General features: G+C 40.1%; 1 protein-coding gene across 1 annotated transcript; it reads left to right on the top strand.

The window, feature by feature from the left end:
- The first annotated feature begins 13,747 nt into the window (after positions 1-13,747).
- LOC124594649 (ankyrin-3-like) lies at positions 13,748-14,922 on the top strand. The gene has a single exon (XM_047133016.1). It carries the CDS (start codon positions 13,748-13,750, stop codon positions 14,828-14,830), a length of 1,083 nt encoding a protein of 360 aa, XP_046988972.1. The 3' UTR covers positions 14,831-14,922.
- The last annotated feature ends 1,031 nt before the right edge of the window (positions 14,923-15,953 follow it).

Raw genomic sequence — 15,953 nt, 5'->3', positions numbered from 1 at the left:
AAACCAAGCTAAAGTTTTCCAGGCACAAAAATGTGCAGTAAGAGTTATATGTGGTGTGAACTCAAGAACATCCTGCAGAAGCCTGTTTAGGAAACTAGGGATACTAACTACTGCTTCCCAATATATTTATTCCCTAATGATATTTGCCATTAAAAATATGTCACTTTTTCAAACCAAAAGTTCAATTCATGGAATCAATACTAAAAATAAGAATAATCTTCACAAGGCTTTAAAGTCACTTACTCTTGTACGAAAACGTAAGCATTATTCAGGAACACACATTTTCAATAACTTGCCAGTAGCCATAAAAAGCTGAACAACCAATGAAATTCAGTTTAAGAGAAGCCTGAAAGACTTATTGGTGGCCAACTCCTTCTACTCCCTTGATGAATTTCTCAGTAGAATCAACTGATTTGTGTGTGTACAATATAACTTCTGCACAATTGAGTGCAGTAATGTGTTCATTGTAAATACGTGTGTGTGTGTGTGTGTGTGTGTGTGTGTGTGTGTGTAAGTACAATCTAACTTCTGCACCATTTCAGTGCAGTAATATGTTCATTGTAAATAAGTATTATAGTAGTTCTATATTGGGCCAAACAGAGCTTCAAGGGCGTGTACAGGTACAGCTGCCCATGCAGCTTCAACACGATACCACAGTTCATCGAAAGTAGTGACTGGTGTATTGTGAAGAGCCAGTTGCTCGGCCACCATTGACCAGACGTTTTCAATTGGTGAGAGATCTGGAGAATGTGCTGGCCAGGGCAGCAGTCGAAGATTTTCTGTATCCAGAAAGGCCCGTGCAGGACCTGCAACATGCGGTCGTGCATTATCCTGCTGAAATGTAGGGTTTCGCAGGGATCGAATGAAGGGTAAAGCCACGGGTCGTAACACACCTGAAATGTAACGTCCACTGTTCAAAGTACCGTCAATGCGAACAAGAGGTGACCGAGACGTGTAACCAATGGCACCCCGTACCATCTCCCCGGGTGATACGTCAGTATGGCGATGACGAATACACGCTTCCAATGTGCGTTCACCGCGAGGTCGCCGAACACGGATGCGACCATCATGATGCTGGATTCATCCGAAAAAATGACGTTTTGCCATTCGTGCACCCAGGTTCGTCGTTGAGTACACCATCGCAGGCGCTCCTGTCTGTGATGCAGCGTCAAGGGTAACCGCAGCCATGGTCTCCGAGCTGATAGTCGATGCTGCTGCAAATGTTGTCGGACTGTTCGTGCAGATGGTTGTTGTCATGCAAAACGTCCCCATCTGTTGACTCAGGGATAGAGACGTGGTTGCACGATCCGTTACAGCCATGCGGATAAGATGCCTGTCACCTCGACTGCTAGTGATACGAGGCCTTTGGGATCCAGCAAGGCGTTCCGTATTAACCTCCAGAACCCACCGATTCCATATTTTGCTAACAGTCATCGGATCTCGACCAACGCGAGCAGCAATGTCGCGATACGATAAACCGCAATCGCGATAGGCTACAATCCGACCTTTATCAAAGTCGGAAACGTGATGGTACGCATTTTCCTCCTTACATGAGGCATCACAACAACGTTTCACCAGGCAACACCGGTCAACTGCTGTTTGTGTATGAGAAATTGGTTGGAAACTTTCCTCATGTCAGCAAGTTGTAGGTGTCGCCAACGGCGCCAATCTTGTGTGAAAGCTCTAAAAAGCTAATCATTTGCATATCACAGCATCTTCTTCCTGTCGGTTATATTTTGCGTCTGTAGCACGTCATCTTCGTGGTGTAGCAATTTTAATGGCTAGTAGTGTATATGATTATTACCTTATAAATAAAAAAAACTTTTTTATTTTAAATTCAGTGCATGAGTATTTGTAAAATGATTCTTTCATATAGTGTTCATTAAAAAATGATGATCATTCCACTTGGGACATGTGGAATGGTACAGTAGCTCATTTGCTTTAGTTGTAAATATTTGTCATGTATTATTGTTTTTTCTGAGATGTTCTACATCCTGGAGGACCTCCTCACTACGGATCAATTGGAATGAAAGTAAATTTAATCTAATCTAATCTAAATGGGGCGCCGCAGACGGCGCGACCGCAGAGTGACTCATCAGTAAGTCGCTTGCAACGCGTTGCCAACCAGTTGCCAGCGACTCGGCGCCCGCGTTACCAATCGATCTGAGCTGCGTCGTGTCTTCGAACACAGCTCGGTACTGGTTTAGTTTGAATAGAACGAGCAGTTTGTGAAAATTAATATAGCGAGTCGAAAAACATCCCATTTTTACAACTTCCAGGATACTGAAGGAGAGATGAGAAAGCGGGGTAGGAAGTGGGAAAAAATTACATATTACACTTGCAGTGCACTGTAAATCTATTGCTTGAAATAGAATTACTGGTATGTCAACAGAAGGAAATGTACAAAAAATGCAAATTATACCGACGGTATTCTTTGGTTTTTTTTTTTTTTTTTTTTTTTTTTTTTCTTTATTGTATTTCAATTCCCCTATCGGGGCGGGCTGGCAGCAGCATATGCGCTGCTCTTCAGCCGAAAGACATAGAACAAAACAATAGAAGACATTTAAAAACAGCAAAGGAGAGAAGAAGGCGAACATAGATATAGAAAGGGAGAACATCATGGAAGGCAATATACAAAAAACGGGGTGACTGTAAAATGGAGATAAAAAAAAAACTGTTTAAAAGTAGCACACACAAAAAGCCACACACTGCGACGATTAAAAGAAACACAAGGCACAGTATGACTGGAGCATAAAGGTTTCTTTGGTGTGACCAGGAGCATTTATCATTCTGTAAAATTAAATTACCAGATGGTAACGAACGGTGAAAAACCAAAAATCTCCGATATGTGTGAATACAATGGTAATCACATACAAATGATTTAACGAGCATAAGCCACCGTGACCACAATTCCATGTATATAAATCCCAAGATATTTTGTTTTCAAAATAAAGATAACGATGTGCTACGGCTGAAGAAATCAACTGCACCAACTCACTGTAGCACTGTTTAGTTGTTCCATAAGAAAAAAAAAAAAAGCTATGCATTTCTAATCTGTCTGCTACCGTTCTTTCTCTGCTACATACAGCGTGCAGTTTTTATATATACAGGGTGGTCCATTGATCGTGACCGGGCAAATTTCTCGCGAAATAAGCGTCAAGCGAAAAAACTACTAAGGACGAAACTTGTTTAGCTTGAAGGGCGCTATGGTTGGTCCGCTAGATGGCGCTGCCATAGGTCAAACGGATATCAACTGCGTTTTAAAAATAGGAACCCTAATTTTTTATTACATATTCGTGTAGTACGTAAAGAAATATAAATGTTTTAGTTGGTCCACTTTCTTTGCTTAGTGATAGATGGCGCCATAATAGTCACAAACGCATGGCTCACAATTTTAGACGAACAGTTGGTAACAGGTAGGTTTTTTAAATTAAAATACACAACGTAGGTACGTTTGAAGATTTTATTTCGGTTGTTCCAATATGATACATGTACCTTTGTGAACTTATCATTTCTGAGAACGCATGCTGTTACAGCGAGATTACCTGTAAATATCACATTAATGCAGTAAATGCTCTAAATGATGTCCGTCTACCTCAATGCATTTGGCAATACGTGTTACGACATTCCTCTCAACAGCGAGTAGTCCGCCTTCCGTAATGTTCGCACATGCATTGACAACGCGCTGACGCATGTTGTCAGGCGTTGTCGGTGGATCAATAGCAAATATCCTTCAACTTTCCCGACAGAAAGAAATCCGGGGACGTCAGATCCGGTGAACGAGCGGGCCATGGTACGGTGCTTCGACGACCAATCAACCGGTCTAGAAATATGCTATTCAATACCGCTTCAACCGCACGCGAGCTATGTACCGGACATCCATCATGTTGGAAGTACATCGCCATTCTGTCATGCAGTGAAACATCTTGTAGTAACATCGGTAGAACATTACGTAGGAAATCAGCATACATTGCACCATTTAGATTGCCATCGATAAAATGGGGGCCAATTATCCTTCCTCCCATAATGCCGCACCATACATTAACCCGCTGATGTTCCACTTGTTGCAGCCATCGCGGATTTTCCGTTGTCGAATAGTACATATTATAACGGTTTACGTTACCGCTGTTGGTGAATGACGCTTCGCCGCTAAATAAAACGCGTGCAAAAAAATCTGTCATCATCCCGTAATTTCTCTTGTGCCCAGTGGCAGAACTGTACACTAAGGTGCCATGCAATTCCTGGTGCATAGAAATTTGGCACGGGTGTAATCGATGTCGATGTAGCATTTTCAACACCGACGTTTTTGAGATTCCCGATTCTCGCGCAATTTGTCTGCTACTGACGTGCGGATTAGCCGCGACAGCAGCTAAAACACCTACTTGGGAATCATCATTTGTTGCAGGTCGTGGTTGACGTTTCACATGTGGCTGAACACTTCCTGTTTCCTTAAATAGCGTAACTATCCGACGAACGGTCCGGACACTTGGATGATGTCGCCCAGGATACCGAGCAGCGTACATAGCACACGCCCTTTGGGCATTTTGATCACAATAGCCATACATCAACACGATATCGACCTTTCCCGCAGTTGGTAAACGATCCATTTTAACACCGGTAATGTATCACGAAGCAAATATCGTACGCACTGGCGGAATGTTACGTGATACCACGTACTTATGGGTCATTCCATGCAAAGTGGTCTAGAGGCTCCCACATGACCCTCATGGATTTTGATGAAATTTTGTATGAACATTCACACATGTTCTCAATGAACACTGGTAAAGTTTCAGTTTCAGAAATTCGATACTGTCGGAGATACAGTCACTTGTTTGAGACCATAGCACAGCTTTCTATAGTGTGTCCCTGAATTTTCAGCAACTTTGAGATGAGATAGCTCTGTAAGTATTAGCATGAAAGAAACGAAACGTGGCCATCTTGTACAACTTTTAGAGCTCTTTAAAGTAAAATATTAAGGAAAGGATTTCTGAGCAATTTTGATATAGATAATTTGAAGCAAAGTTGGGGGAAAAAATAGCTGTTTAAAAAAAATGCGAACTTTAGTTTTTTATATCTCCAAAAGTAATTGTGGGATGTACATGAAATTTTGCACAACATAACTAACCAACACAAGGTCTTAGAATATAAAATTTCATTCTCCTTTTGCTTTCCATTATTTCGCAAATATAGGGTTAAGTTGACGATTTTTCAAAAAGTGCTAAAAATGGGTATTTTTAGTCAAATTTTTCAAAAACGTGTTTGCTCCAAACTCTTCTAAACTATGGTCATTAGAAAGAGCATACTCTAAACTATCTAGAAAAGTGGATTTGGTTTTGCAATGCAAGTATATAAGGCCCTAAAAAGTAGCATCATCAAAGAGGCGCACTGGAAGTTTGAACACATTTTTCTGGCACTCAAATTATACCTGAAATCTTTTATTTTGCCTTATACATGTTTATTAATGTCTGGGATAAGTGAAATAAGAAGTCCTGATGAATGGGACCTAGCTTAAGTTCGAATAGCAAAAGAATAAAAATAGAAACAATGTTATTTCTTAATTGTCACCTCCCCCCCCCCCCCCCTCTCTCTCTCTCTCTCTCAAACACACACACACAATTATTATTAAGAATGAATGTAAATCGTAAAATTTATTTGCATAATCATCTAATTATTAGTTGCCTGTTTAATGAACAACAGCAGCTTACTGACTGAAAAGAAGTGTATAAATGAGTTGCTATGGTCCATGGTGGCTTAACCACTGCTAGTTTCATTTCACCTGAGAAAACCAGCATTCCCATTGCCATAGGGACCACGCCCGATGGCTTAGCAACAACAGCCACGGGTGGGTTTCTTTACCACAGGATCCCAAGCCTGATAAGGGTTTCTTTGCACAGGTTCCCAAGCCTGATAGTAAAATTATTTAAGTGCCCTGTGTAAAATTAGAAGGCACTCTTGGGTTCCTTAGATTGTTTCCTCTAACCTATTTCAATTTTTTATATGCTACATTAATTTTCTGATGAATATCAAGAGGAATGGTATATTGCCGGCCAGACGAATTTACTGATGGAGCTGGAATAACTGCAATAATGTGGTGTTCCGGAACCCAGCACTTGTCACTTCTTGGTGGCCAATAAAATGAATTTGCTGGACCATGTGGGTGCATAAAGTTTATTAATGCATCCCTTTGCTCTGTGGAGGTCTCACAGATATTCCCAATCCACCACATAGATGCATGCAACATATTGTCCTGGTTGGAGAGCAGACATTAATATGCCTCCTTCATTACTGTGACCCATTTTAACTAGAAAAGATGAACAATCATTTGAAACTCTGCTGACCTGAATTGTTGTTTCACCAACAGGTAAAAAGTGATGATTTTCTCTAGTGCCTGCTACAGTTTGTCCAAGTTTAAACCTCTCTTCTTCCGACACAATATTTTTTTTCAATTTCATCTTTACTGACGAAAACAAATTTAATTCCATTAATGTTTTCAGAGCAGAAGTGAAGCAGATCTAGGGGAGTAAGAATTTGCCCATTAAGTGGCCGTTGCAAGCTTGCTCTTGCTGCTAACCGCTTTGTTGTACCTCCAATCCCATCACAAGGTGATTTCCCGTGACAAGTAGCAAAGAAATTCCATTCAGCTGTCATTCCAAAATCACTCTTATAATAGCACAAATTTAGGAAATTCTTGAAATTTTTATATTGAGCACTGGAGCCATCACTGAAATAATGAATGTGGGATATCTGTGCAAACCGTGTTTTTATATATTTGATGAGCTCCTTGATAAAAACGTGAACTGTAATAGTGTGATGCCGCAAACAATCACTGATAATGCAAAAACTTAAAGATTCTACTTTCTCATTTTGACGAAAGTAGATAGCAAATGGATGAACTGTTGTTTGACTATTGTCCCAGTGGAAGCCGTGCAGCATCCTGAATGATAAAAGAATAATTTTCTGCAAAATCCATTAGGACAACAAGCTCTTCGTCTTTCAGATGACATTTAAGGACTTTAAGATGCAAGCTTTGATGCTTGGCAATGTAATGATGGCATGACAGACTCCATATTTTATTTTTTACATCTTCAGTAAATTCATCCACTACCATTTGCTTCGTGTCCAGTGTGGCCTGATCGGTATGTATCCATTGCTTAAACACGATAACTTCCTGTGGCTCATGATCTAGGAAATAGCTGGCAATTTCAGATGCTATAGCTTCGGGCCCAGGACACCTTTCACAGTGATGTAGCATGCACTGTTTAGAGTTCAAACAGCAAACTGCCTTGCTGAGAATCTCCTTATAATTTTCACGTATACCAGCTCCGCTAAGCATAAGCTTAAAATTTTGGTGAATTGCACAGACGCAAACTGCATGCATTCCAGCTGATCCTACTGTTACACACCATTTGGGTCTAAGTTCACAAAACTTTCAGAACCCTATTTCTGGACCATTTATATTCTTATTGATAACATACATTTCCCGTAAATTGCAAAGTAACTATCTTTTCTGCATGTATGTCTTTCTATATAAAAGTCTAACTGAAATACTATCTTTTTTTCCAGGCCACACACTACTATACTCATCATCTTCAAAAAAATTTCGTACTCTACTAGCAACTTCTGCTGGTAATTTCCTGCTTTGCCTATTTTCGGGAAGTGCCAGAATGCCCTTCTCTGTCTTAAGCTTCTGAGCATTCTTCACCATTCTTTTGAACACACCGAACTGAGCTGCTGTTTGTCTGACTGTCCAAAGTACAGGTGCCAAGGTCAAAATTTGCATCTGTTCTTTATGAATTGGATTCTGCATCTTGGCTTTCAGTTCAGTCAGCAAATGTGCATAGTCAGCACAGTTTCCACATTCCTTAATTTCACTAGCATCTTCAATTTGTCGGTTTACTCCCATTGCATTTACAATTCGGTTTTTAATCACATTTTGAGCCTTTTGAATTTTCTTCTTCACATATTGGGGCCTATCTCTGTAGCTTACTGTTCTCTTCAGGGGTGAAATACCGATAGACAATAAGCTACTATTTAATTCTTCTTTTGGTGTAAAGTCCTCATCAGAATGTGATGATGAGGCTGATAAAGCTTCGTCCAAGTGTTTATTTAAGGTAGTCCTGCAAACCGGACAAATTTTCTGACCTGGCTTTATGTTATTAACAAGCTGCTTCTTCAACATATCAGAAGCCTTATTAGCTATTTCAGTATCAAGAGTGCGAATTCCTGCCTTAACATTATGATTCACCTTCCCAATGGGCTTCATGGTGTAGGCAAACTTGATAGGTATTGTCCAGCTTTGTTTCAGAACATTGGACCAACAACTCTTTTTCCTCATCACTAAAATCCGCAAACCATTTTAAAGCAGCTGTTTTGGCAAAGAAAGTGACATGACACTTTGTTCCACTATCTCTTTGCCCAATTGAGCAGGAAGGTATGCTGTTCCCTTCTGCTTCCATCTCTAATCAGTAACTAAATAATGTATTTGGCCTCTAAGTGCAAATTATAATTTGCTTAAATTTCAGACAAATTGCTACTGAATGAAATTGTACACAATGTGTAATACCAATGAAAAAACCTAATAAGAGATATATGGTATAAAAGACACAATCAAAACAATTTTTTATAAACTAGATTACAAACTTTGATGGTCTTACGAATCACTTAACAAGCCACACTCAGTCAAGAGAACCCACTCACTATGCTGCAAACACACCACTGAAATACTAATTGTTCAAACAAGGCTCACAATAATGAAACAATCTGATTGTTAAAGTAATTGTTGCCATTATATATTCTATAAACAGTGAATCTTGTGAATTTTCTCTGTGAAACTAGTGGTTACGTATTTACCAAGGTAGTAGGCTACATTTAAGTGTGATTAAATACAAAATTAAAACTCTTAGATGTTTAACCAACCAATTTCACATGTTTCCCTAATAACTTTAAGACAAAAATTCACAGGTTACAACACCTAGGTATTAAAATCTCTGCAATATTGATTGAAAAATTTACATGACTTGCATGATTCAAGCAAACCGATTCTTTTTTGGAAAAATGTTTTATACAATTGAATCCAAAAATTAGGTCTTCATTTTCCACTTGTAAATATTTACAATTTTGAGAAGTACAAAAAATATGAAGCTATTATTCATTGATTTTTACAAATGAGAAGAGTTTTATGCAGATGAACACTTATGATAAAAGCAGAAGGGCTACTTCTCTACGTCTCATAGTTTTCAAGTTTTTCTGACAGTCTCATTGCCTATTTACCAGATCTTTTTATTTCAATTATTCAAGGCACTAATAAACATTTATTAGGCATAATAAAAGGTTTCAGGCATAATTTGAGTGCCAGAAAAATGTGTTCAAACTTCCAGTGCGCCTCTTTGATGATGCTACTTTTTAGGGGCCTATATGCTTGTATTGCAAAACCAAATCCACTTTTCTAGATAGTTTAGAATATGCTCTTTCTAATGACCATAGTTTAGAAGAGTTTGGAGAAAACACTTTTTTGAAAAATTTGACTAAAAATACCCATTTTTAGCACTTTTTGAAAAATCGTCAACTTCACCCTAGATTTGTGAAATAATGAAAAGCAATAGGAGAATGAAATTTTATATTCTAAGACCTTGTGTTGGTGAGTTATGGTGTGCAAAGTTTCATGTACATCCCACAATTACGTTTGGAGATATAAAAAACTAAAGTTCGCATTTTTTTTTGAACAGCTATTTTTTCGCCCAACTTTGCTTCAAATTGTCTATATGAAAATTGCTCAGAAATCCTTTTCTTAATATTTTACTTCAAAGAGCTCTAAAAGTTGTATGAGATGGCCAAGTTTTGTTGCTTTCATACAAATACTTACGGAGATATCCCATCTCAAAGTTGCTGAAAATTCAAGGACACACTATAGAAAGCTGTGCTATGGTCTTAAACAAGTGACTGTATCTCCGAAAGTACTGAATTTCTGAAACTGAAACTTTACCAGTGTTCACTGAGAACATGTGTGAATGTTCATACATAATTTCATCAAAATCCATGATGGTCATGTGGGAACATTTCTCGATATTAGACCACTTTACACGGAATGTCCCTTATACGTTTGTGGGTATAACAGCGCCATCTGTCACAAATCGTAAAAAGTGGTCCAACTAAAACATTCATATTTCTTTACGTACTACACGAATATGTAATAAAAATGGGGGTTCCTATTTAAAAAACGCAGTTGATGTCCGTTTGACCAATGGCAGCGCCATCTAGCGGGCTAACCATAGAGCCATCTGGTTTCCCCCTTCAAGCTAGACGAGTTTCATTCTTTGTAGTTTTTTCGTTTGATGCTTATTGCGTGAGATATTTGACCCGGTCACTATCAATGGACTACCCTGTATATATATTTTTTTAATGTAGGGATGACCACAGAATTCCTTTATTTCTCTTATTCGTGTAATAGAGAACCAAGTCTTCTTTTCAGCTTGACTCTGCGCTCGACATGCCGAGTGCAACCAAAAGATGCTTGGGTGCGACAAACAGTACTCCATGTTCGCACACGGCAACTGCAGTTCGTCATTTCTGTGTTGCGCCATATGCGGAAGTGCGTTGCCAGCTAGTCGACCGCCAGTTGCCGGTGTAGATCGCTTGCCCTTTGCGTTCGTTCTCAGGCGCTGTTATGAAAAAAAAAAAAAAAATCGATAGCTTGCGCCATTTCCGAGTTAGTGTGTACGGGCGGCAAATTGCAGCCAGCGGAGAGGTTGGCCTTGGTTGCGGTTAGGACTACCGGCGGTATCATCAAAGCGTTGGCAGTATGTTGAGCCTGGTTCTACTTTCCTATTGTTGACGCCGGGCCGAATGTTCGTTGATTCAGTAGCGTCTGTTGTAAGGGTGTCCATTGCGCATAAAATACTGGAGTACGCTGTGCAATGCGGAAAGCTGATAGTTTTATCATGATCGGGAATGTTTATGGGGTCCTACTGACTGCAATTATAAAATTAAATTGAAGAGACTAGACCCTTACAGAGAAACGAGTGACACGTAGAAGCTGTGTCATCTTTGAAAATTTTAGGGCCCACTCGGATCAATAACAATTCGAAAGCTTTCATTCGGAAATTCTCAATGAAATAGCCCATAACAATTCAGCTTTAAGGTTAGTTTTTAAGTTTGTCCCACCACCCTGCTCCCTACTTTGTAAAGGAGAGGTCGCCACCTGCTTAGTTTCTTCTCCTTTTTATCCGATGTTCAGTTTCTTGCATTAATATAAATGGTGCACATGGGACGACTGGCAAAGCCTCTTCTTCGCTCATAATATCGACCGGCGAAATTCTAATCAAAACGCTGCATTATAACACTAACGAAATCGGAATCACCTCGACAAGTCATCAGGGCCAACTGCGATCCCCCATGGCCGAATCCATTGGCTCCACCCACTTGGCTTGGTGAGGATCAGAGGTCGAACACTAATCCGTTGGCTGCCGATCGATAGCCTTGGTTGCCTTATAATGGGTACGCGCTTTTAAGTGAACAGAGTTGGCTGCCGATCGATAGCCTTGGTTGCCTTATAATGGGTACGCGCTTTTAAGTGAACAGAGTATATCTGTTTATAGGCACAATTACTAACAAGTCAATCGGCTGCAGTAGGTTTCTTCGTGAACTGTTTTTTTAATGACCCAGCAGATCCTACCAACCGAAACTTGGGAACAGCAGACGTAGTGGGTGAATCGAATTTTAGTACTGTACTCTAATGTCATTGTGCAATGCGGTAAATACCGCCTTGAAGTCCACACAACACAATTTTAATCCACTGCTGAGTCGCCAATTCTCGGCCAAGGAACGGGATTTCAACGGCAAAAGGCTACGCTCCCGAATAAGGTTATTTCAGTTCAGGATACTAATCCGTAGTTGACGGAATTTTTCGGTGCTCAATGTTCACAAATAATCTTCCACAAAATGCAAAGTATGCGCTTCCTTTAAGGACGGCAGTTTTCGGAGATTAATTTATTCCGCAGAGTAACAGGGCGAATCCCAAATCGAGCGAAATTATTTGCGAATGGAGATGGAAACGCACATACATCTACTGAAACTGGTAACTCCGCATATTCCGTTCACTCTGAGTCTCCGCATTTTCCGATTTATCAGTAAGCACATGGCGTCAGATTACCGCAAAATTATCTTATACATCTGGTAGCCTCCGGCGCGGGTTTTTAAAAACCTGTTTAAAATCGTCCACTGTGATAAGGAGCGTGCGCGGCGAGCGACATCTGGTGGGGAACGCCCGGTAACAGTTTTGTCACGACAGTTGGCAAGACTTTCCGGTAGTTTGCTCGCATGGATTTCAACAGTTGACCTACGGATTTGTTATAATACTAGTTTCTTTGCATTTACCGTCAATGAACTTACAATGGTTGTTAATCGCACAAAGTACTTTTGTTTTTTTTTCTTTTTGGCGTACCGTACTGTTGACGTCACGTAGGGGATTCACCTGGTACGCAGTAGTCTTCACTTTTGAATAGGACTGCCTAAGAATTGGAATGTGATTTTACCATGAAATAATGTTAATATTTCAGTAAAACATTATTTTGCTGTAGTATCAGCAGAGCCACTTATGCTGATAATTTTTTCTGTCTTCATTGCTGACGTGCGTGAATTAGTTTCTCGTATGTTGGAGCACCTGGATGGCCTTGTGGAAGGTGTTTGTGTCTCAACAGTTGATGATGCAACAGTGCAGTTTTGTAGCAGTTTGTCGTGGGTGTGTTGTTCAGGAAGAGGTGCGCGTCTGTGTGAGTGCAGTTTTTCTCCGCGTTGGTGTTCGCGACACTGAACCATGTACGCGAGCGACAGCATAAGATCGCTCCACGCTGCGGTAAGAACCGGCAACTTGCAAGGTGTGACGGAAATGCTAGCAAAAGGAGCAGACGTCGAAGGTGCAGATTCTTTCAACGTACGACCGGTCCATATAGCTGCGGAACAAGGCCATTTGGACATTCTTAATTTGCTTATAGCAAGGGGCTGCAATGTAGATGCACAAGGGAGCTGTGTTACGCCGTTGGGCAAACGGGAGGTGGGCATGACGCCGTTACATTTAGCAGCCAAACATGTTGACCCAAATCTCGTGCTCAGTTTGATCTCTGCTGGCGCTAACGTGAACGCCAAGACTGGTTCGAGAGTGGTTCCACTGCATGTTGCCGCAGAGAACGGCCGTCTGTGCGTAGTGAAGGCGTTAGTTTCCGCTGGTGCAGACGTGAATGCCGAGGACGACAAAAATGTCACCCCTTTGCTTTCTGCTGTGGCGCAGAATTCTGAAGACGTGGCCAGATTTCTCGTAGCAAACGGTGCTGCTGTAAATGTGAAAAATTCGTACCGTTATACACCGTTGCATTTCGCAGCCGAGAAGGGAAATGTTAACATAACGAAGCTGCTGGTCCAGAACAAGGCCGCGATGAATGCAAAGCATGTGGGAGGCTTCACCCCTTTGCATTTGGCCATACAAAACAGACAAACCGCAGTAAGTCGGATTTTGATAAACAGTGGAGCAGATGTGAATGTGAGAGATAATGAGAGATGGACCCCTCTACATAGCGCAGCGTACAGCTTATACCCAGCTGAAACCGCTAGGCTGTTGATTGCGGAAGGTGCTAGCACGAATGCGAGGGACAAAGCTGGAAGAACACCCTTGCACCTTGCTGCAGAGAATAATTTCACCGATGTAGTTAACATCTTGATCAGAAACAGAGCAGACGTTAATGTCACCGACTTACGAATGTGGACACCACTGCATAGCGCAGCTTACGTGGGTAGTGTGGACGTCATAAAGATTCTTACCGCCAGGGGCGCTCAAGTGGATGCGAGGACACGCAAACGGGCTACACCCCTGCATTTCGCAGCAGATTACTGGCGTGTCGAAGTAGTTAAATATCTTTTGGCAAAAGGATCCGAAGTTAATGCAGCTGATCGCAGAAACTGGACGCCACTTCACTTCGCAGCAGATGAGGGTTCCAACGAAGTCCCTCTTACGTTGTCCGGACACTTGTGTGCAAGTGCGCAGGATTCCAAACTGAATACCGTGAAAGTTCTCATTGAAAGCGGAGCAGATGTAAATGCAAAGGGTAGCAGAGGTGAAACCGCATTGTACCTAGCTGTGAAGTACGGCGATCCAGTAGTAGCTAGATGCTTATTAGAGAATGGTGCATATTATGATGTGACAACCAAACACTACTTTCGTATCACGACTGTTTCGCAGATTGCCGCGATTAAAGGGAACAAGGATGTAAATGCTTTATTGCTTGCTGCCGAAAACCTGTTCGAGGCCGTGAGAAAAGTCAAGTGTGCTGAAATTGAAAAATGTATTCAGGAAGGAGCACCAGTCAACAGCAGAAGCGTCAAGTACGAAACACCACTTACGTATGCGTCTTGGAAAGGACACTTAGCCGTTGTTAATGTTTTGCTTAAAAATGGGGCAGCTGTTAATTTGAGCAACAGCAATGGTAATACTCCTCTACATTATGCAGCGAAATTTGGGCATCACGAAATATTGTGCGTCTTATTGCAACATGGTGCAGTGTACAATGCAAGCACCAAAACTGGCAAAAAAACGCCGTTACATTTCGCCCAACAAAGTGGAAGAAAAGAAGTTAAAGAGACTCTAAAACTGATTGAACGTATGTTTATTAGAATCAGGAGAAAGGATAAGAAAGTGCTAAAAGAGCTGAGTGAACTGAAGAACATAAAATGTGCAGAATATCATGCCATAAAAAATTGCAAAAATGTACATCAAGAAACTCTGACACAGATAGCTTCAGAAAATCGATTTTACGATGTATGTAAATTGTTTTCTGATGTGTAGTAGAGTACTCGGTTATTGCTCAGTGAATGGTTTGACAAAAGTAGGTAAAAGTTATGTAACATTATAATGATTTTGTGAATTTTTTTTACACTGTCAAAAGATATTTTAGTGTTATCAGCAGCAAAGTACTCATCATAACTTTTTCACTGAAGATAAAATTTTATCACAGTGTAATTACAATCTACATATATTTCAGATGTGTAAATCGTTATCAATTCTAGTGATGAGTCACTGAAAAACAATGTTATTGAGTTTTGCATAAATAGTAATATCTACAGAAGTTCAGAAGTCTATACTTGCGTGTAAATGTTCTTAATGGTTTCTCAGGGCAACTGATAAAATCTTGTCTCTTACTTCTATATGCTTTTATGTTCATTCTCAACTTAATGTTAGAAGAATGTGAAAATACTCTGTAAGCTAGCTATTTGTTTGAATGCTCACAAGCCTTGTGATTTTCTGAAGAATGCAAGAGTTATTCCAATGCAAGAGTTATTCGCTCCATTAACTGTGGTAAATGTGTTCATAATGTTGACATTTCAGACTTTAAAAGAAAAGAAACTGACACAGATAGCTTCAGAAAATCGATTTTATGATGTATGTAAATTGTTTTCTGATTTGTAGTAGAGTACTCGGTTATTGCTCAGTGAATGGTTTGACAAAAGTAGGTAAAAGTTATGTAACATTATAATGATTTTGTGAATTTTTTTTACACTGTCAAAATATATTTTAGTGTTATCAGCAGCAAAGTACTCATCATAACTTTTTCACTGAAGATATAATTTTATCACAGTGTAATTACAGTCTACATATATTTCAGATGTGTAAATCGTTATCAATTCTAGTGATGAGTCACTGAAAAACAATGTTATTGAGTTTTGCATAAATAGTAATATCTACAGCATTTCAGAAGTCTATACTTGTGTGTAAATGTTCTTAATGGTTTCTCAGGGAAACTGATAAAATCCTGTCTCTTACTTCTATATGCTTTTATGTTCATTCTCAACTTAATGTTAGAAGAATGTGAAAATACTCTGTAAGCTAGCTATTTGTTTGAATGCTCACAAGCCTTGTGATTTTCTGAAGAATGCAAGAGTTGTTCCAATGCAAGAGTTATTCGCTCCAT

This window comes from Schistocerca americana, chromosome 2 (genome assembly GCF_021461395.2).
Source record: "Schistocerca americana isolate TAMUIC-IGC-003095 chromosome 2, iqSchAmer2.1, whole genome shotgun sequence".
Taxonomy (NCBI): domain Eukaryota; kingdom Metazoa; phylum Arthropoda; class Insecta; order Orthoptera; family Acrididae; genus Schistocerca; species Schistocerca americana.
The sequence above is the reverse complement of the archived record's forward strand: the minus strand, read 5'-3'. Positions and strand labels throughout refer to the sequence as shown.